This window comes from Mycteria americana, chromosome 9 (genome assembly GCF_035582795.1).
Source record: "Mycteria americana isolate JAX WOST 10 ecotype Jacksonville Zoo and Gardens chromosome 9, USCA_MyAme_1.0, whole genome shotgun sequence".
NCBI classification, from domain to species: domain Eukaryota; kingdom Metazoa; phylum Chordata; class Aves; order Ciconiiformes; family Ciconiidae; genus Mycteria; species Mycteria americana.
The window spans coordinates 14,955,365-14,975,524 of record NC_134373.1 but is presented as its reverse complement, the minus strand read 5'-3'; the positions used below and the strand labels follow the sequence as shown (position 1 = coordinate 14,975,524).

At 51.0% G+C, this 20,160-nt stretch overlaps 1 protein-coding gene across 6 annotated transcripts in view; it reads left to right on the top strand.

The window, feature by feature from the left end:
- NRP2 (neuropilin 2) overlaps positions 1-20,160 on the top strand; it is a 90,598-nt gene that overhangs the window by 13,795 nt on the left and 56,643 nt on the right. For all 6 annotated transcript variants that reach the window (XM_075511906.1, XM_075511909.1, XM_075511907.1 and 3 more), the window contains exon 3: positions 15,855-16,036. In XM_075511906.1, coding sequence (XP_075368021.1) covers positions 15,855-16,036 — 182 coding nt within the window. The remainder of the gene's footprint in view (positions 1-15,854; positions 16,037-20,160) is intronic.

Here is a 20,160-nt window from a genome sequence, read left to right as displayed (position 1 = left end):
ATCAGGCCTGTGTTTAGAGGGGAGAAGGTAGAGAAAGGCTTAATATGGGCATAGATGAACACAACAAGGCCTTGGCAGTGCGCGTGAGAATGATGGTTGCTATCACATTTTTATTATTGCTTGTACAGGCTGAACTGTATAGCCTTCTCATAGCTAATGCAGTTGCCCCAAATTCACAGTAATAAAAGCTTTATAGGCCTATATTCGCAGTCAGCAGAGTATGCGATACGTATCAGGCAGGGCAATGTTGTGTGAAGGGCAGGGGTTGAGCTGGGCAGGAGGGACTCCAGCTTCTGCCTCTCCAAGGTCTTGGGCAGGCAAAGCCACGTTGGCCAGAGAGCCAGAAACCCCCACGGGCACCTGGCTTTTCCTCTACATGTAGGAAGCTGTAAATTTTAGCTCTGAGCACCTTGGACAAATTTTGCCATGTTTTGCTGCCTGTGAGAGAGCAGGGTCTGGTCCTGAGCTGCAGGTGGTTTGTGCTGGAAAGGCTGCCTGAGCACTGGAGATGTTGTCCCTTCGCTGCTTTCTACTTTACTGCGGCAGATCTTCTGACTGGCTGATATGTGGTCTCGCCCTTTCCCTTTCTGCGTGTATGTGCATGAGGGAGGCTTTAGTTAAAGCAGAAAGGTTGGAGTTGGAGAGGTTTGGTCCCCCATGTGGGATGTGAATGGTGAAGGGTCTGTCAGGGTCTCTGATTCAGTTCAGCTCCTTTGCAATCCAGTTGCATTCCAGAAACCAGGTATTAACATCAAACCTCTCCTGAAAGCAAAGTTGCCTGCACCTCTATCCCCTCAGCTGGCACCTGTGTGCAAGTGAAACAGGGTTCATCCACAGTGCACTTGGGCTTCTGCTGGCCACAGGTATGAGCTGGGAGCCAAGCTGAGTTAGGGTGCCTGCTCCCCAGAGCCAGCACTGCAAAGGAGCAGGTTTGAAAAAACTTCATGGACAGTGCTTGATAGGAAGCATAACCAAACAAATGGAAACAGTGCATGATAAACACTGCCTGAAAGAAACTGATAGGAGGGAGATTTTTTAATTTTTTTAAGTGACCTACCAGAAGGAGACAAGTATTAACACTGTGTAATGCTTGGGCATTAAGCAGTACTAATAGGTGACCATCTAGTAATAAGTCTCATCTGAGTGTCAGAGGGTATTTTATGAAGAAGCAAAGGCCTCCTTGCAGCTGCAGGTGAGAACCTTAACAGGAACAGGAGTTCGGCATCAAAGAAAATATAGTCTCAGGGCAGAGCCCTTCTTTTGACATCGGATCATTAATATAGAGCACATTCACACAAAAGTGACAGGCTGATGAAGCCCATTGTGGCACTCTGTCTCTGGGCAGACAAGGTTCCTCCTACTCTGGTGTTGCTACCTGGCAGCTATCGGAGCAGGAGCGGGGCCAGTCTGTGCTTCCAGCTGCCAGAATTAAACACCATAACGCTTTCCTCTGTTGCTTCTTCCTTCGACATTTCATTTTACCTTATTAGGCTAAAGTTTCTCCCTCATAAAGCATAACATTTACATTCCTAAAACCCATTCTAAGGCCTACAAAAATATCTGCAAAAGTCTTTTTAGTCTCACCGTGTCCTTTCTGGCCTTCCTTCTATCTGCTTTAGCTTTCCCTTTGGGACAGGAGGCGTTTCCTCCTGTGTTTTGTACAGTGCCTGGCCCCCTGGGGACCTCTGTGGAAAGGTCAGTGATTTCCCCTTTGCTGGGCAGCTGGCCGGAAAGGGCCTGCGTACCTGGTGCTGCCCGGACGCCGGAGCGAGAGCTGGCTGCGGAGAGCGGGTTCGGCAGCCGGCCCTCCCTGCCTGGAGGTAGGAGCATCAGCCAGGGGTGGATGCCGGGAGGCGGCAGCCAGGGGTGGCTGCTCGCTGCTGATTGTTGCTATTGTTTTTCTGGAGGCACATCTGGGCTTTTATTTTTCAGCTGTGTCCAGTAACCGCCCCCCCCCCCACACCACCATCATGAAAGGAGTCATTTGGTGTAATTGAAGCCCCAGAACATATTCCTCCCTCTCACTTTCTCTCTCTCTCTGCTTCATCTGTGCCCCAAGGAAGCGCTTTACTTTGGGAAGGCACTTCAGGTTAAGAAAATTGGCCTTTTCCTGCTGTTGTGGCTGTTGTGTGCCAGCACAGCAGGGATTGTTGCGGGAGGGTGGGCACGCTGTGACAGGGAGTATGGGACCCGGGCCATTGTTTGTGCTGTCCTGCAGCCGTGGGGCCACAGCAGTAATGGCAGAGCCAAAAGGGAAGTTTGGTGCTCCAGTAAAAGACCTGCCAAACTCTTCGGAAATAATTGTAATAGCCTGTCTGCTCGCCGTTTCTTCCTCTCCGTGCTGCGAGCACAGCTGTTGCTCAGGCACTGCAGCCCCGCGCCGTTGGTATCTGCTCTCTGAACGGGGAAGTGGCATCCAGTGGAAAAGAGCACGCTGCTGCTGCTGTGGCGAAGTGTTTCCACTCCCCGCGTGGCACGGTGGTAGCTGGGTAGCCTGGTGCATGCCAGGGTTCAGTTGTGATGCCAGGAGTGACCTGAACCGTTCGCCATAGCTGTGCAATAGGGGTGGCTGTCCGCGGCTCGCACAGTCACGTAGCCGAGCTGCCCGCTCCTTCCTAATTGCCATTTCGCTGTTCTGTCTGCGCTGCTTGCTTGGAAAATCCAAGTCAGAAACCTCAGCTCTGAGTGAATCACTGCATTTATAACCACCTTTTCCATTCGTGCCTCCCTCCCGCTGCTGGGCTTCTCTTTGGACCGTTAAAAGCTCCCTCCCGAGACTGGCTACTGCCAGCCATCCCCGGCTGCACTCGGCTGACTCTGCCGGAGGATGACGCCGGGCAGAGCTGCCGTTGAGTGCCGGGACGGTGCTGTACGCGCACGGCAGAGGCACGCTCCCTCCAGGCTGCGGCGGATGGGCTCGTGCTCCCTCTGCAAGCAGAAGACCTTTCAGCTGAGTCATAACATCTGCACCAGAGGACCGTTATTTTTAAAAAACAAAAGCCCGACTGACGATCGGAGCGTGCCAGCGGGTTTTTCTGTAGCCCTTTCTGACACATGCAGCAACTGGGTTACGATCGGTGGGATCCCTGCCTGGGGAGGATCTGGGGGACCGCTGCCGTGGCTTGCAGCCCCCTCTGGTGGCACATGCCAAATGCTGGAGACAGGGGCCCGGGGCTCCAAAAACAGGCAGGAGCTGGCAGATTGGAGACAGCCCGGAGCTGCACAGTCCGGCTCTTCCTCCTGACTTTGGCTCCCCGTGTCAAGCCCTGGGGGTTTCCAGAAACGGGAACTGGGGCCACCGTAATGAGGAAATTTATGCGGTTGTTGCTGTGACCTCGTAAGCGCCACGGTGGTGCCAGGAGAACTGAACCGAGTTCAGCACCCTGGTGTGTGCTGGATACCGGGCAGGCACGGCAGGAGATGCCCCTGCTCCCAGCCTGAAGGACAGAGGGGAGCAAGGTTTGGCAAGGGAAGACACCACGCTCCCAGCACCCGTCTCACAGGGTGCTGCCTACTAGGGGACACTGGCAGTAACATGCTGGTGTTCCTGGGCCAAGTACCAAGGGTGAGGCACACGGGCCTGGCTAGCCAGCGAAGGCCTCTTATGGCAGCATGGCCATCTCCTGTGCTTCCGGGAAGCTGGTCACTGGACCAAAACAGCTCTGCATCCTTCCTAGAGAGCAGCGGAGATGCTGGCCCGAGGCCCTTGCTCAGGCTGCGGGGGGAGCTGCAGCCAGCCCCAGCGCCCACAGACAGCCAGGCAGCTGGTGGCTGCAGTATGCAGCCTGGCTCTCTTGACCATCTCCTTCAAACAAGAGCATCATATTGCAAGAAGACATCCTTCCATCAGTGAAGGTTAAGAGTAGACAAGGCAGCAATTATGGACAGCTAATTAGTAAATGCTTTGAAAAGTATGCATAATTAGCTTATTAGTAAACATTTTAGAAACAATGCAGTTCATCTTGAGATTGGGAAAATGCTTAGAAAAGAGAAACGCATTTGGAGCACTAGAGAATGTCAGGGCTGGGGGGGGTTCTTTGCTGGGATGCAAGGGGAAGTGACTGCATCTCCTGCAACACTGGGGGAGTCAAGCTTTAACTTTGCAGAGAGGGGAAGTCAAAGATGAGATGTTAAGGAAGGCATTTGCTTGCTCATACATTTGTGGCATGGGTAGCCAGAAGCAACATTTGTAATGTACAGGAAATAATTCAGTCTGGGTAACATGACACTGCAGCTCAACTCGTCTTCGAATGAGCTTCTACCGTTTTTTAACTCCATCCGGCATCCGCTGTATGGTTCATAATTCCCATCAAGCCTGGGTCATTTTCCGAAATGAAACATCAATGAATGGGTTAGCTGTGACGGTGTCAGACCAGCACATGAGTTAACAGCTCCAGGTTGTCCACATCTCTCTTCTCTGCTGCCCATCCACAGAGCTGTGAGAGCTTAGCTCACTCCGTGGCTGTGCTTTCCTGTGCCCCAGAGCCTCTCCCTGGGGGCACAGGCCAAGTCCAGGCTCTGCAGAAGGTGATGGCCCCAAAGGCACTCTCCTGGGGTCTCCTACGACCCACCGGCTCACCGACATCCGGTGCGTAGGAGTCAGATCTGGTTTTGCACCTTGTTTCCTGTTGGCATGATGACAAATTGAGGGCCAGCTGGTGACACTGGGAACAATAGCATTGGAGATAGAGACCTGACCCCCTCCTTCCTGCTAGCGAGGAGGAGGAGGAGGAGGAGGAGGAGGAGGAGGAGGAGGAGGAGGAAGTGGTGGTGTACTCGCTTCTTACTCAGCCTCTCTGGCCAGCGAGGGAGGGAGCAGGACCCGTGGGTCCCCCACAGCATCTGGGGAGGGAGCAAGCACAGGGCTGGCTGTGGTGACTCCTCACTAACTAGGTTCAGGATCCAGCTACAAGTGTCAGAAACCTCTGCCTTTTGTGAGCGTGCAGTGCAAGCCACGCTCCGGCTCTAAGCCCCTTGCGCCTTTGCTGACCCTGCTTAGCACAGATGCCGTAGGACAGTAGTAGAGCAATCCCACTGAAACGGCCTGATGATAACCACAGCGTTGAGATGCTCGTGCTTTCAGCAAAGAGCTCAAGGCCCTTGGCTGTCTTTGCAACAGTGCTCCAGCTCACTGGGTGACACCATTCGCAGAGCCTCATCCCAAAGAGGTGAGCCTCAGGAGCCTAAATGCCTGTGGGGATATGAGTCTCGGTCACTTTTTTTGCATCACACAACGGGGTTAGTAGTGTTCTTCCGTGTCACGGGTTTGCTGTCTGGATGCGGGAGTTAGAAGGCTTAGTGAACATAATGAGTGCCAGAATGATATTTTAAAAAATTACCCTTTTTTTGTTAAGGACCAGATGCAAAGCCCAGTAAAGGCAGCGGGAGGTTTTACCTTGATTTCCATAGGAACTGGTTTAGGCTTTTAATGAGCAACTGTTTGCCTTAGCTACACGCAGCCTTTTTAATGGATATCATCCCTATTGTCAGGCTGTAACAGGGGAGTGGCAGACTCTGAGATGTGAGATTTGGGTTCTTCCCCCTCCCTGCTATTGATTTACTGTTCCTGCTTTGGCAAATCACTTTAAATTCCCCGCCCTATAAAGAAGAGAGGACCTGGGCATTTGCAGGCATAGAACCCAGTCGAGCTAGCAGCAGTGCATTGCACGCCTCTCCAAAGGCTGCTGCATAGCAGCATCACACAGGAGCAGGTCAGAGCGCTGCAGACGATGATTGGTTTGTTCCCAGCCTTTTCTGGCCGGGTGTGAATTCTGCAATTAAATATGAATGCAAAATAAAAAGAACAGACTGCAAAGAGCAGACTGAAAACAGAAGAAATTTCTGGTTGCTTTTGGCCAGAGCTCAGCACAGAGCTTATTTGAAAGAATTGGGGGAGGTTAGGTTTTAGTCTGAGACTAGTTCTCCGTTTTCTTTAAATCAAGCGGCTGCACACCACCATTGAATGGCAATGTAATAATATGTTGCAAACCACAGCCTGGTGATCCTGGAATTCCTTATAAGTTAATAGCAGTCATGGTCCACTAATCACAGCTAGGATGTTTTAAGCAACTGTCTTTGATATATCAGTTCAAACACACCATAGAAAGCCTTCCTTAACGCTGGCTTAGCAAGTAGATCAGTAGATCATTAGAAAGAGCGAATAACCTGGGGTTTTCTGTTGGGGTTTTTTTCCCCCCTTGAATCCCAAGGAATTTTTGGTATCTACACAGAGCGTTGCTGAGCAATCACAGTCCAGTAGTCTGGTGGTAGTTTTAAAGTAGCACTGGGTCAGACATGGAGATATTAGCGTTTAATATATGGCTAGAAGCAGAGCCTGAAGCAGTGGGGTCTGACAGCAGAAATCCTATGCCAAGGACTTAGCCCCGTTACAAACGGCACAGAAACTGGCAGGGCGGCTGCTGCGTGTGTGCGCTGTGGCTGCCCCAGATGTCACTTCTCGCAGAGGTGCGGAAGACGTTGCGGTCAGCGTGAGGAGGGGCACGCCCCTGTGTTTTGAGGTGGGGTCCCCCTGTGCTGCGACAAGCAGCGCTCGCCCGCTGGCGGTGGGAGAGCCCCCGCGCTCAGCCCCGTGCCTGCCGAGGCGGTGCCGCGTGCAGGGTGTTTGCATGGGAAGTGCTCAACGTATTAGAAACCTCCAGGGAACCCTCGGGGCTGGGGTTGTTGACGGATGTCCAACAGGGAGTAGGACCCCCCCGCCAGCAGCACAAGAGTTTGAGGCATGTGCTCAGCTTCCTTCCTCTTTTGCGAGTGTTAGTGTGAGGTTTCATTTACATTGTTATTTTGCAGTGAAAAGGGAAGGTGTAACGCCTGGCTCTCGCACGTTGTGCCTTTGGTAATGCTGATGTTTGGCTGATAATCATGGGCAGGAACAAGGTCTGGGATCTCCATCAGCAGAGGGGACTGACTCACCATTGATCTATGTTCACTGCGTCTTGTTGAAGTTTTTTGACCCATTTGATTTCTTAGGTTTTCTTTTGTGAAAACCCTCTGATTTTTCTGCCGTTCAGGAGCAAAACATCTCTCTGTGTCTTTAAATATGGCAGATGGGGATTTCTTCAGATGTCCAACAACTCAATTGAAGGAGACCTCAGGAGACCTCTCCCCTTCCCTGTCCCCCTTCTCAGCCTGTCTTTTCATCTGCAATCTGGAGATGTAAGGGCTATAGTAATAGAGTGTCAGAGGAAGTAATTGATTCATCACACGCCGAGAGAGAAGTCTGTTGCCTTCAGTGTCAATGGAGCTGAACCACAGCCTGGAAGGGTGAGGGAGGCTTGTAAACACTCCATGGCTGAGCTGGCAGGACAAAGCAGACGCACCGCCACAGCTGAGCGAGAGGGTGACACAAAGGGTTGCTTCAAAGAAAATCTTCCTGAACAAAGCAGTGGCAGGGCCCTTGTTTGGGGGAGAAACGGGGATGCTCCCATCCCCCTGTTCCCAGCGTGCATTAAGGAGAAAAGGTACCAACCAGCTTCACGCAGCAGATCCACTCCCTCGTCTCTGGCTCCCTCTCCCGTCTCAGCATGGCTGCCTCTCCAGTCTGCTGTCCCAGGCAGGGCTGGGCTCACCTCAGGGGTACCGACCAGCCCTGCAAGTGGCTAATTCCTCCCACGCCCCGCAGACAGATACTGCTGCCTCCGAGACCTGGGTGGGAGGCCACTGCTGCCGCGAATGCACAGCAAGGCGTGATGTGTGCATGGCACAGCGCTCGCCCTTGTCCGGGCATTGAGGGTGCTCAGGCCCTCAGCGAGGCTTGGTTCAGATGGCTATTGAGCTGCAAGTGCCCATATTTTGGGAGGAGAAGGGGATAGGAAATGCTGTGCTACCTACACAGCATGCAAGGAGGGACTGGGCAGGTTTGGTGTGCTGTTTGCCCCAGAAACCACTCTTACTACAAGCTGGCACGGTCGGGTTGTTGTGGAAGTGCCCAAATAGCGGAGGCTGCAGGCCAGTCTTGGCAGCAAAGCTTTGCTTACTTGTGCATGGGCTAAGGCAGGAGCTGGGCTGTGAACAGGCTGTGTCTGAGAAACTGCAGGGTCAGAAAGCTGCCCCGTGGTGGGCTGGTCCCAGGGTGACCATCCGTCATTAACGAGGTACAGGCAGCCAGGAGCGCGAGGGAGGGCTGGTCAGGGCTCTGTTCTTGCAACCTCCTTTATACAATTGGTGCTTAATGAGTATTTGTTTCGGTTTTGTGCTGAAAAAAGCCAGTGCAAATGAGTGATATGTGGAAAGCCGAGCTGCAAAGCTCCCATCTGATCCCAGTTATTACCAGCTCTTTCGTTCTTCATGGCGTGTTGTGTCTAAGGCCATGACTGATACCATGCCAGCGAGGTGCGATGGGACATCCCTCACTACGGCTCCGTGGAGGGTGTTCTCCCCTGGGAACAGGGCTGGCACAGCAGAGTATGTGAGCGTCCCCTAATCCTCATCAGCACCTGCCAGCCCGTCCCAGACCTTCAGCCACCAGGGCCAGCCTGGCCCAAACTGGTCTCCGTCTATTGCCTGGGCTTTGGGCACTGGATCCCATCAGGAGATGGGAGCCTGTTCACCTGTTCCCCCCACTGCAAAGTGAGCATTTGCCCCCTGCCTACTCCCTGCTCTGCTGCTTTTCGGCAGTAAATTTTCCTCTTGTGGTTGTTATCTTTTATTATATACATTTTTTTTCTTTCTCTTAGTGATCAAGTGCCTGTGAGTGGTGACAGTAAAATGACATAGAAACCAAAGTCTATTTTTTTCCACAGATGGATTGTAGCAGAAGGAGGAAAGTGCAAATGCAGTTTCTCAAGTGTCCTGCATTTTGGGGTATGAAAAGGTTGTGAGTTGCTTCAGTTCCCTCAGAGCAGCAACAGAAGGCAGAATGCCGTGGAAAGGGGGGCTATTCTTAACATGCTTTATACATTTTATTCCTGGTTTCACCATGATTTTTCCCCCCAAAGAATACCAAAGACATCTTGCAACAAAAGACCCCTGCAGCTAAAGATAGAAGGGTGAGGAATTTATAGACGGTTTTGGAGACAGAAATAAAATTAAACAGCCATGTGTAACTCCTGAACAACAGCCTGCAGAAAACCCCTAAAGTGCACATTAGCACATCTTGTTTTCTTATATAATGAACGGTTTTCCAGACATGCCCCAGATGAGAGCACTTCTCTACTCCAACGCGCCTTTCCGCAGCGATCTGGCAACACAGCTTGAAGAAGGCAGCCTGAGGAGGAGCGGGAAGCGCGGGAGCCTTTGCTCTCCCGTCCCGGGGGGCGGGGGGCAGCAGCACGCAGCATGCCAGGAGCTGAAGTTCCCTCCTGAATCAGAACTTGCCACAGGAGCAGTTTGCAGCTATGTTTTATTCTTCCCTTTGCAAGATGTATTTTGTCTACCTTTTTTTTTTTCCCCTGCATAAGTTAACGGTAACTGTTGAAAGACTTCCCATCGGTGGTGCTTGTACGGGGGTGAAAACAACCCAAGGAGTATAAATAGAGGCTATTTGTAGTTTCCATTTTTTGTCTTCAAGGCATTTTTGAAGAACTTTTCCAATCTGTTAGGGTTATTTTCTCTCTCTCTCTTTTTTTTTTTCCCCCTTTTTTTTTTCTTTTTTTTGACTGGATGACTGGATTTTTCTCATTTCTCAGAAATTCTGGTCAGATTTTTGAGGAGATAAGAAAAGAATCCAAAGCACAGTGGAATGATTACAAAACCCCACAATACTGTGATTACACAAGATGGAACTGGACGCAGCCAATTCAAAACAAACTTCCGAGAAATCCTAAGCAATTATGCCCCCCCCGGCCTGGCCCTCCCCCTGCTGCCACCGGATTTTGGTCATTTTAGTCACTGAAATCCAGTGAAATCCCTTCAGATTCACAGCAATGATAGCCTGTGTGTCTCTGCTGTTGCCAGGGGCATTTATTTCCATCAGGGCAAGACAAGGGCAAGCTCTGCCTGCTTTGTGTGCATCTTTTGCCTCAGCACGGGCAAAAACGGCCCCACGAGCTGCAGACTGAGAAGAGATTCATCTCTCCTACGTTCAGCCACCTAAAGTCCAGGTCCAGTCAGCGAGAGTGGTTTAAACTACCTCTGTTGTCGGTGCAGAAGAGCAATTAATCCCATCCCAAGCTGGGTGTGAGGAGTCTGCTTCCACTGAGAGCAGAGGAGGTTTAGTTGGCTAAAGCTAGATATGATACAGCTTTTTAGGTCTGTGCACAAATTTGTATCACGATCTGTGTCTATGAGGACTGATTCTCTTCTCACCCCAGGATAAATTAGGAGTGATTACCCTTAAAATGATGAGTTACACATGTGTAAAACCAGTTCAAGTCAAAGGAGAATCCAATTCATCTGCTGTATTTATAATTAATTGCTCTGATTAAGGGCTGGCAGCTAAGATCAAACTTCATTGCTCTTGTTTCATCAGACAGCAGAGGTGCTTGACTCTGCTATCATGGCTATAAAAAAAATACCGTTTAGAAGTCCCCCATAGTTTCTGCAGCAATTTAACCTTTGAAGGGTGTGTCCTGCAGTTGCTCAAGATTGTATAAACATCACAGAAAAGTTTTCTTGTCTTTCACAATGTAACCACCCATGAAATAAGGATTTGGTTTGAAGGTGGTGTGTGAAGATGGGTGGTGACACAGAAAAATCGACTAAGCCAGCGAGCATGTAATGGACATTAATTCTAGCCGCCCCTTGATGGCAAAACAAGCACAGAGCTTCTGGTTCACCATTTCTTAACCATCTCTATACTGCAGCTGGTATTTCATTTCTAAGAAACATCCTTTTCTTAGAGGATGTTTAAAAAACCTTATGCTTTTTACAACAATTTCTGAGAAATGAACTACCTGCTACCTTTTCAAAGGGAACAATTGCATTTACCAGCTGACGTTATGGCTAAGCAGGTTCCCCATGCCTTCCCCCAGCTACCTGCAGAGTATTAACGCTTGCTGAATTTCACTAGAATTGCAGTTTCTCTTCCTATTCTCAGCAGATGCATTCGAGACACCGTGACATATGGTTCAAGCAGACCAGAGGCCTCGAAGGCTCAAGTCAACACTGGGCATTCCCAAATTTGGGGCTGTTGGCATGCAGTCAGTACCTATTTGTCTCTCTGTCTATCTAGGCCAGACTCCTCCAATATAATATAATCTGTCTAATCAAGGCTGGCTTCTATTCTTGGCTGTGCTGCAAACTTCCTGTGTGACCTTGGGCCAGCCACTGCTCCTCTCTGCCTTCTCACCTCTCAGGCTCTCGTGAGGATCCCATCATTACTGTTTGCCAGGTGCAGTCATGAGCCCTATGCAAATGCCTATAAATAACAGCTCCAAATTAAACGTTGGGGAAGTTCAGGTTGGAGCCTTGCGACTCTCTCTGGCCCTGGCAAGCACTGGAAACGGGGCTTAGCTGCGTGCGAGCCCTCACCTGCTCCAAATCACAGCTCTGGGAAGAGACTGAGAAAGCTGCCAGCTAGGTCAGAGCCTGGTCTGGGGACCCAGCCCTCCTCGGGCTTTGAAGCAAGACTCGCACAAGTTTATGTATCGGGGGGACTTACGTTACGGTTGTGAACATATACGTGATTTATTGCTCGTGTTTCTCACCATCCTAAGCTAATGTCCCTGTAATGTCCTTGAAGCACACCGCAGTGGGGAAGGACTCGGCATCTCTTAGGATTTGGGGCTGCGGGGCAATAGGTTTGTTGATTGTGCGTGGAGCAGTGTGAGTCCCCAAACTGTGCTTTGTGCTGAGTTGGGTGCCTCAGGAGAGGAGCACCCAGAGGAACGGGGCAGGCTCTCCGGTGCTGCTCCCCAGGTGGGTCGCAGCGTTTCTGGAGCTCACCAGTGCCTGGGTGGGCACCTGGGAGGTCTGCGCTGGCCTCGGGGGACGGTGGAGCACAGCTCAATGGCCAGGGAGCAGATTAGCTATTTCACAACAGAAAAGGACTGAAAAGCTGGAGGTCTTCTCATAATCACTGCAATTGGGGCTTGTTTGCCTTTATTGTGCCTCTCAGCCTTGTTTGGAGAGCCAGCAGCAAAGTGACTTAGGGAAAATAGAGAGAAAGGAAAGACTGGGAAGCAGAGAGGGTTGACTGGAGGAAAAAGCAAGCAAGCAAGCAAGCATGAGTAATACAGGCATTAGAAGTGCTTTATAATTAGTTTATAAAAGCTCTCTTAACATCAGCAAAGCACTTTCTACTAAAAATCTTTAATAAAACCGCAGCAATATTTGTAAGCATTGTATGTTTTCCATTTAATTCTGTTAAACAGCTCCAAGAAGAGCGTCTAAGCAACGCATTTCCCTCCTTTCTCAACCCCCCATTGTCTGGGCAGTTAAAAGCACTTCAGCTTTGCCTCCCTGCCTTAAAACTCTCTGGTGGAAGCCTCTGTTTGAGGTGGTTTCAAACCAACTGGCTGGCCTTCCCACTCAAGCAGCAGCTGAAAATACCCTGCCGCTGGAGGAGCAGCCAACTGCAGTCACCTTCCCTGCAAGAAGACTTGGTGAATCCATTGACTATACTTGTGGTTATGGATGCTGCACCCTGCCCTCACATGTTTATGGTTGGCTCGTTGGAGCAGTGCCTAGAAGTGGCCATGAAATGTGCTTGGAGATGGCGGCTTGCCCGGTGGAGGTGATGCCAGAGAGGTCAGCCCACAAGGATGTTGGTGCACGTTGACTGAAACGATGGATTTGGTTATATGAGTGAAATGCAAATGGCTGGGCACTGGTCAAGACAGTTTGGATGCCATCGCTGCATAAATATATCCCACCCAGCTGTGCCCTAGTCTGTAATTATCTGGAAATGAAATGGTTAGAGTAGAAAGCATCCCCAGGGTTGGGTTTTTTCCCTTCCAATTTTTCTTCTTGTTTTTCACACGGGAAGAACAAAGTCTGGAAACCATGCTTAAGCTTAACAGAAGCAAAGGTCTGGCCAACTAGATTTTAACATGGCCAGTGACCCAGTGTGAGGAGAATGGGGTTTATCAGCTTGTTTGATTGTGGGCCAAGGCATGGACACGACTGAAGCACATAATGCCAAAAGAGTCTGTGGTGGGGATTAGTTGGTGTTCTTGCTGAGGTTTGAAAGTTTCACGTTTTGGACCGGATGTCTTTGGTGTTTCATTTTGAAAGCCTGCAGCTTAATTGCTATGTTGGAGAGGAAGTAGGTGCTCCTGCTCATCTGGGCAGGAGTTATTTCCTGAGTGTAATACTCTCCCAATTCACACTGTGTTTATATGACCTGAAGAGAGTTTTGCGTCATGAGGAGCGGTGGGCTTGGGCCAAGATTTTTTTAACTAGGGAAGAAAACTCTTATGCATTTATATTCATTTTACATTTGGCAAAAATTATTCCCTGACCTTCTCCTGGGGGCTTTTTTAGTTGTTTGTAACATTTGATTTATTAAGGATTAGCTGCAGTAGGAGAAAGCTCAGTTAGATGCTTGGATGAAGCCAAACAGGGTTTAATTCAGAGAGGCAAATATTTCCTGATTATTTACTTACTAGGTCCATTCTTCTAATTTTCCATTTGCAGATTGCCCATGAGCAGATTGCAATATTCCCAAATTGTATGTATTATTGGAAGTTATTCACCCATTCAATAAGCAAATATTTCTTGGTCCAGAATTTGCTTCTGAAATTGCCAGGGCTCCTACAGCACTGGGTGGTTTGAGGAGCCATGTGGACAGCACTAGGATGCTTGGTGGGCTGGCTGCAGCAGAAGCTGTGATCATTACAGTCGAGTAGTTGAAGCCGTGTACTGTGTTGGCGAGTTGTAACCCCAGGAGGACACAAACAGATGTGATTCCCTGGGATGCAGCTCACCTCTGCCTGTGCCATGCAAATGGCAGCTTTTACAGTCTGCTCCGTTAACTGTGTTTTGCCAACATTCATGTTTTCCCCAAATTAATTTTTTGCCACATATTCACGATTTCACTAGTAGCCAGTAGTCCTGCGGCACAGATGTGTACTTCAGATGTGGAAGGGCTGCAAGCACAGAGAGCAAGTAGTTATTTAGAGAACAAAATGTCCCCGCTGTTTGCTCAGTGCTACTTTAAACAAATAGACAAACAAGGAGGAAAAAATTCTACTTAAAAGAAGCACTAACACCGCCCTCTGTGTTCCTCCTCCCTGGGGAGATGGTGGGATCAAGCCACACATGATGGACATTAGTGGGGTCAGGCAGGGTGCTGCTGGACGGTGTCAGGGTAATAAGGGGTCACGAGGTGATAGGGACCCGCACCGAACTGAGGAGAGAGCAGAGGGAACAGATCTTCATTTGCACCGCTGTGCGTCCACCCACCAGCTAAGCTACATGCTCTTCCTGAGCGAGTGCCTCTTCTCAAGACCGCTTGGGTTTCACCTTCGCCAAGCCAATCGAGTCTGTAACGAAGTTAAAGGCTGGGTGATTGCAGCTAGCTGGTGCTTAGTCCAGCGTAGACAGGATTTTATCTGCAGGCATTTTGCTTCTGGCTCTCAGCCTGATTTAGTCCCAGAAAGGAGTGAAACTGAAGCCGTCCGGGCCATTTTTCTTTGTGGAGGAGCACACTGAGTCCCTGTAAGTTTGTTTTGAGGTTGTTGCCTGCCGATGTGTGCTTTGCAGAACAGGAATGAGTCACATGAGGATCATTCTGTATCCAGCAAGCTACTTCTCCTTTCAACTCTCCGTTCCCAAACAGGAGATCTTGTGACAAAGAAGAAAGGCAGATTCCTGGCAGCCTGGAAATGCTTTTTCCCTCCCTGGCCCCGTGAGAAGAGCTGTAGCATGTTGTTCAAACAGGTTGATACAAAACGAATAAACAGTCGAAGAGAGATGGACAGTTTCTGTAAATAGCAGCGTGCTGGCCAGAGAGGAGAAGAGGGGTGGGAGAGCGCGGGTGTTAGAAGGCAATTGAAGAACAAGATGTTCACGTAAAAGCTGTTTGTTTCTTCACAGCACACAGAGCCTGATACTACCTTGCCATTAGTCATGGCCTAGAAAATATGAAGGAGTCTGTGGGAGTTTCACCTTCCAGCCAGACTTTGCAACAAGCTTTTGTCTCTGCACCAGGAGGCAATTCTTCCAAACCTACAGATTCCTCCCCCAGATGGTTCAGATGCCCAGCAGCCATGCCGGGGGCAGGTGGGGCATCGCCAGATGGGGTTTAGCAAAGGCAGGTTGCGGTTACAGGCTGTACAAGGATCAGGCAATGGTGAATGGGGTCACCAAGCTCTTATGCAGCACTTCTCATCCACAGAAATCTTTGATAGCACTTAATAGAAGAGGATCAGTATCATTGTGCAAGTGCTAAGTAAGTGTACCACCCACAGTTGTTAAAGGACCAGTGTGGTGTCAGACAGTGCACAAAATAGCTAGCCGCTCACGTGGATTGAGCATTGACTATTTGTTTAATGCTTGGAGTGTGCTTGGATAGTGGAATAACCTGGATAGTGGAATAAACTGAGCTGTGCTAAGTAGCACGATGGCACTTAAGGAGAGAGGCAAGGGAAGGAGAGCAGCCCCAGGAGAGTTGTATCTGAGCTGCTCCCCATGCCGAAGGAGTCTTGTGGAAATGGAGGCAAATTGTGTCCTAAATTTTGCATGTTGACTCTGAAGTTGAAGTGGATGTGGCTGCAATAAATTAATGATGTGAGGAGCAACGGGGGAAGGGACTTAAATGTAGCCAGACAGGCAAAAGGGAAAAAGCATATTGGGGGGTGTGGTGTGGTGTGGTGTGAGTGACAGAGTCCTAGGTACCTGTCTGGAAGATATTCTGTGACATATGTGGATATAAAGAAGTGTTTTGTGTTTGTTCCTGGCATCCTGAAGCATCTCCCTGACAGATGGTTTTACTGCCATTTCACCTACCTCCACAGGTATGACTATATTGAGATCCGAGATGGGGACAGTGAAGCGGCAGACCTGCTGGGCAAGCACTGTGGGAACATAGCACCTCCTACCATCATCTCTTCTGGCCCCTCTCTCTATATCAAGTTCACCTCGGACTACGCACGGCAAGGTGCCGGCTTCTCCCTGCGCTACGAGATCTACAAGACAGGTGAGTGTCTGAGTCAGCGCCTGTCTCCCAGGCTGTTTGCCACGATGATCTTCACAAGGAGATGTCTTTGGCCACCTTTTCAATATGATTTTTAGCATGTTCTCCAGAGATAAAGGGCTCTTTTCTTTTTTTTTTTTTTTTTTTTTTTTAAATTTAAGCAAGTCTGTTGCATCACATTTCCAAGAAGGTAAAGATGTTAGTGGCGCATGATAGTGCATTTTTGGATCACAGTGTGGCATCAAAAGCAGGGTTCCTCCTTAAACGCTCTCTTGTGTTCGAGGACTAGAAACGTCTGTCTTTTCTCCTTGGCGTTTGTGGAGCTTGTTAGGGCTAACTGGGGATTGTCCCTCGGTTAGGGGCGCATGGAGCTCCCCCTCCTGTGGAGCTGCAGTTCAGGGCTGATCAATGACACTGTGTTTTCTCTCCCTGGAAGCGGGGTTTGTAACTGGGGAGCTCTGGTTTTCAAGGAACTGCTGTCAGCAGTGCTGTCAAGAGCTGAGATGGTGCCTTTCCAGGCAGATATAAGAGGAACTATTCGTAATTCTGTTTAATACCAAACTATTATTGAGGAAAGGACAAGCTGCTCAAAGGCCTTTTAATAGTGTTTATGTCTAAATATTTGCCAGAATTGTGTGTCTGGGAAGAAGGAGGCTTGAGAAAATAAAACCCACTCTGTGTGCACTCTGTGTGTGCAGGTGAGAGGTGTGCCTGCGTGCCGAGGGAACAAGAGTGTGTTTTGCACAGCGATGTGGGTGCCCGCCCTGTGCCCATATTCCTTGGCGGTGCATTGGAAGAAAACACACACACAGCTTTCATGTCATCGTATGCAGCATGAAAAAACTGCCCGTGCCTGGTGAAGAACCAGAAAGGAGCACAACAGGGTCACTTACCCAGCCTCTTCAAAGGGAAGGCAGGGAGCACAGGCACCAGTGCCCAGGGGCCCTGGCCCAGCTGCGCGGCAGGCAGAGGTGTGCAGGCAGCCCGCAACCTGGTCACACGTAGTTGTGAATGTGGAGACTCTGCTGCAAGAGGGTGGGAATGGGACTCCCCAAATTCATTGTGAAATGATGAGGACAGGAGGTGTCTGGAGGTTCAGGTGGATGAGGAAAGTGCAGTTGCTGGTGGTTGCCTGGGCTGTATAACCGGCCATTGAGCTGCTGTGGTGCAGCCTGCTCACTGCCACTGTTCATTAATGGTTAGGATGCAGATTAGTCCTGAAGGAGTTTAGTGGTTCAGCGGGCTATTGGGGTTTGCTGAGACCAGTTGCCAGCACGGAGGATGGCAAAGAATGCCTGTGTTCAGGTGGGAAGACTGCCGACCCACCTCATCCTCCCTTGCCTCTCCCTCCCTGTACGCACCCCCCCTGAGCCCAGCAGAATGCGCTGGGTTGTGCTTGTCCTCACATCGGGTCCGTGCCCCGAGTCAGGCACGGGGCGATGCGGAGTGGTCCAGCCGGCTCAAGTGGCCAGGCCAGGCTGAGCGGGGCTGGTGGGCAGGGATGGCAGGCAGGAATCCTGGCTGCCTGGCTGCGAGCCAGCAAGGGCCAAATGCATGGGGAAAGGAGATTTTGTTGCTGCTGGTAGGGAGGGCGAGGAAGCAAGGGCTGCTCTGGGAGAGAGCAGGTGTTGGATGGAGACCGGAGCCGAGTGTGTCCCCCTCTCTGTAGGTCCCTGCAGAGCTGCCCTCAGGTCTGAAGGTGTTTGGGCCCCTTTAGCCACCCCACGCCCCCGCAGGCAGCCGTCCTCTCCAGATACAGCCACGCTTTCTGCCAGCCGCAGCCCAGGAAAGGCAGCCCCGCAGGCAGGTGTCGGCGCAGGAGCGGGATGAGGCCGTGCCCCGGGAGCGCCCAGCCCGGCCGCCGGCGGGGCTCCCGGGGGGGCGGCGGGCAGCGCTGGCGCTGGGGCCGCCGCGCTACAAGCAGGCCCTGCCTGTTGTTTGCAGGCAGGCGGGCACGGGCCAAGTTTCCTTCTGAGCTGTCGGCGCAGCCAGCAAGGGTGTCACCAGCTTTAAAGGTCATGGGATTGTCATTGTCCACATCAGTAAAGGCAGCGTGGCTGCGGCTTCTTTCTTCCTTAAAGGTGACCTAAAAAGCCAACTCCTTTCAACTGAGCATTTATTTCCACACCTTGTGCTAAATTTCCCTTATCACGGTGTGAGAGAGGAGCAATCTGCATGCAAACAACTGCATACCAGTCTTTGAATCCCCTGATGGGTATCAGTCAGCGGTCTGTGGGCTGACAAAAGAGCCGCCTGCCCTGGCTGGTCCAGCCTCCCTGCTGCTCACTTTGTGAGTCAGTTTGGCAGAGCTGGCCTGAGCTCTCCGTGGCTGGGCATCAAAGTCTCCTCTCAGGCTGGTCCATGCTGCTGGAGCCAGCATGACTCCCCTTGATTATCTGCAGCTTCCTTATAAAAAACCTGATCATTGTGTTTGCTGGTATCAGCCAAACTGTAGACGAAGATGCCAAACACGATAAGAGCCCCCACATGAGGAAACTGTTGTTGTCTAATGCGGTGACATAGTTACGTCTCTCTCCTGTCTCTAGGGGACAGTCCCTGACTCTGGGTTTAGTCTTTGATATTCTCCCTAGCTCAGAGCTTGTGTTATTTTCCCTATTTATCTATTTGTCTTTCAAGCTGTTTGGAACGAAGTACACCCTTATCCCTGTTCCCGGCATTACGCTGTGATTTGTGTTTGGCCTTATTTTTTGCCTCTGTGTTTTACCCCACAGGTTCACACCAGAAAAGCTGGCTGCTTCATTAGGTAGTCAATTAAGAGCCTCTCCCGAGTAGCTCTCCAGCTAGGCGCTGCATAATGCGGTGCCGGGATCCTGCTATTACTGCAGGCTGCTGGCCTGACTCCTGTAGGTTAATGCTGAATTGAATAACAAGTCTCCCATTAGTCCCAGGAAGGCTTGTGCTGCCTGGAAGAGCCGGAGCAGAAGGGTTTGTAGAGGAGAAGGAGGGTGTCCCAGTAAAACTAAAGCAGAAACCTTTGCGAATGCTAACGCCGGGTTGCAGCAGTGGCCAGCAGCCTCTCTAACATCCTCTTTTGCCTCTGATAGCTTCAGGCTGCAGATTTCTGTTGCCTATTGTCCTGTCTCCACAGTGCAGCAGTTTCAAAGTCACCGTGGTATGAATATGACACAAATCCCCTTTCCCCGGCCACCCTGAGGCACCTTGGCTGTGTGAGAGGGGGCATGGAGCTGGCCCGGCTGCAGGCGAGGCCAGTGCCGAGGTCAGCAATAAATAAGAGGGAACATTGTCTGCCCTCCTTGCCATGCAGAGGTCTTCCTTAAGGATAGAAATAACTTGCATTTCTGGTGCGGACGGCTCGGTCTGTAAGAAAGAGGGCTCTGTTCCTCTTCTCAGCAGAGATGCCCCCCATTACCCCCACTCTTGCCACGGCCGTGGAGTGGGGACGTATGCTGGAGCTGCCCCTCATCCTTTGCGTGGGACTCGGGGGTCTGCAGGCTAACTGCATGCTTCCCGAGGGTTTCCATCTAACAGTGGAGACATTGGCACCCTCCCCCGGGCCCTTTCACTGTGTAAATATTTGTGCTTCCTGATTTTCTCAAGAGGAAACTGAGGCACAGATGTCCATGCTGGAGGGGGAGCGGTTGAAGGAGACCAGCCCCTGGGGACAGCTTTTTCCAAAGAGATGGCATCGCCGTTACTCCTCTCTGCCCCTTCCCAGGCAGCCCCCTCCCTGAACGGGTGCTCCTCCATCCGATCTGGAGCTGCTGTGGCCCTTTGCCAGCACAGCCGGTTGGTGGCAGCCGCGGCAGCGAGGGCCACGTACAGCAGCCCCCTGCGCGCTGGCCGGCCTCGGCCCCTCGGCGGGCCTTGGGGTGGCGGACACAGGTCTCCCGGCAGGTCCCTGTTTGGGGAGCCCAGCGGACAGTGGGTAGGGCTGGCAGGGGAAGCCCAGCCCAGCTTGGCATGGCCTCCCTTCCCCATCAGGGCCACCACCACTGGCGTGGGGGACACGGCAGGGTGCTGACCTGCCAGATTGCAGCCGTGCTTATGGGTGGCTTTGGATGGGATCACTCTCCTGCTCCTGTTTTTGGAGTAATTGTCAGGGGGATCAGCAGCGGCATGTGGGTTACATTTGCAGAGCTGTCTGA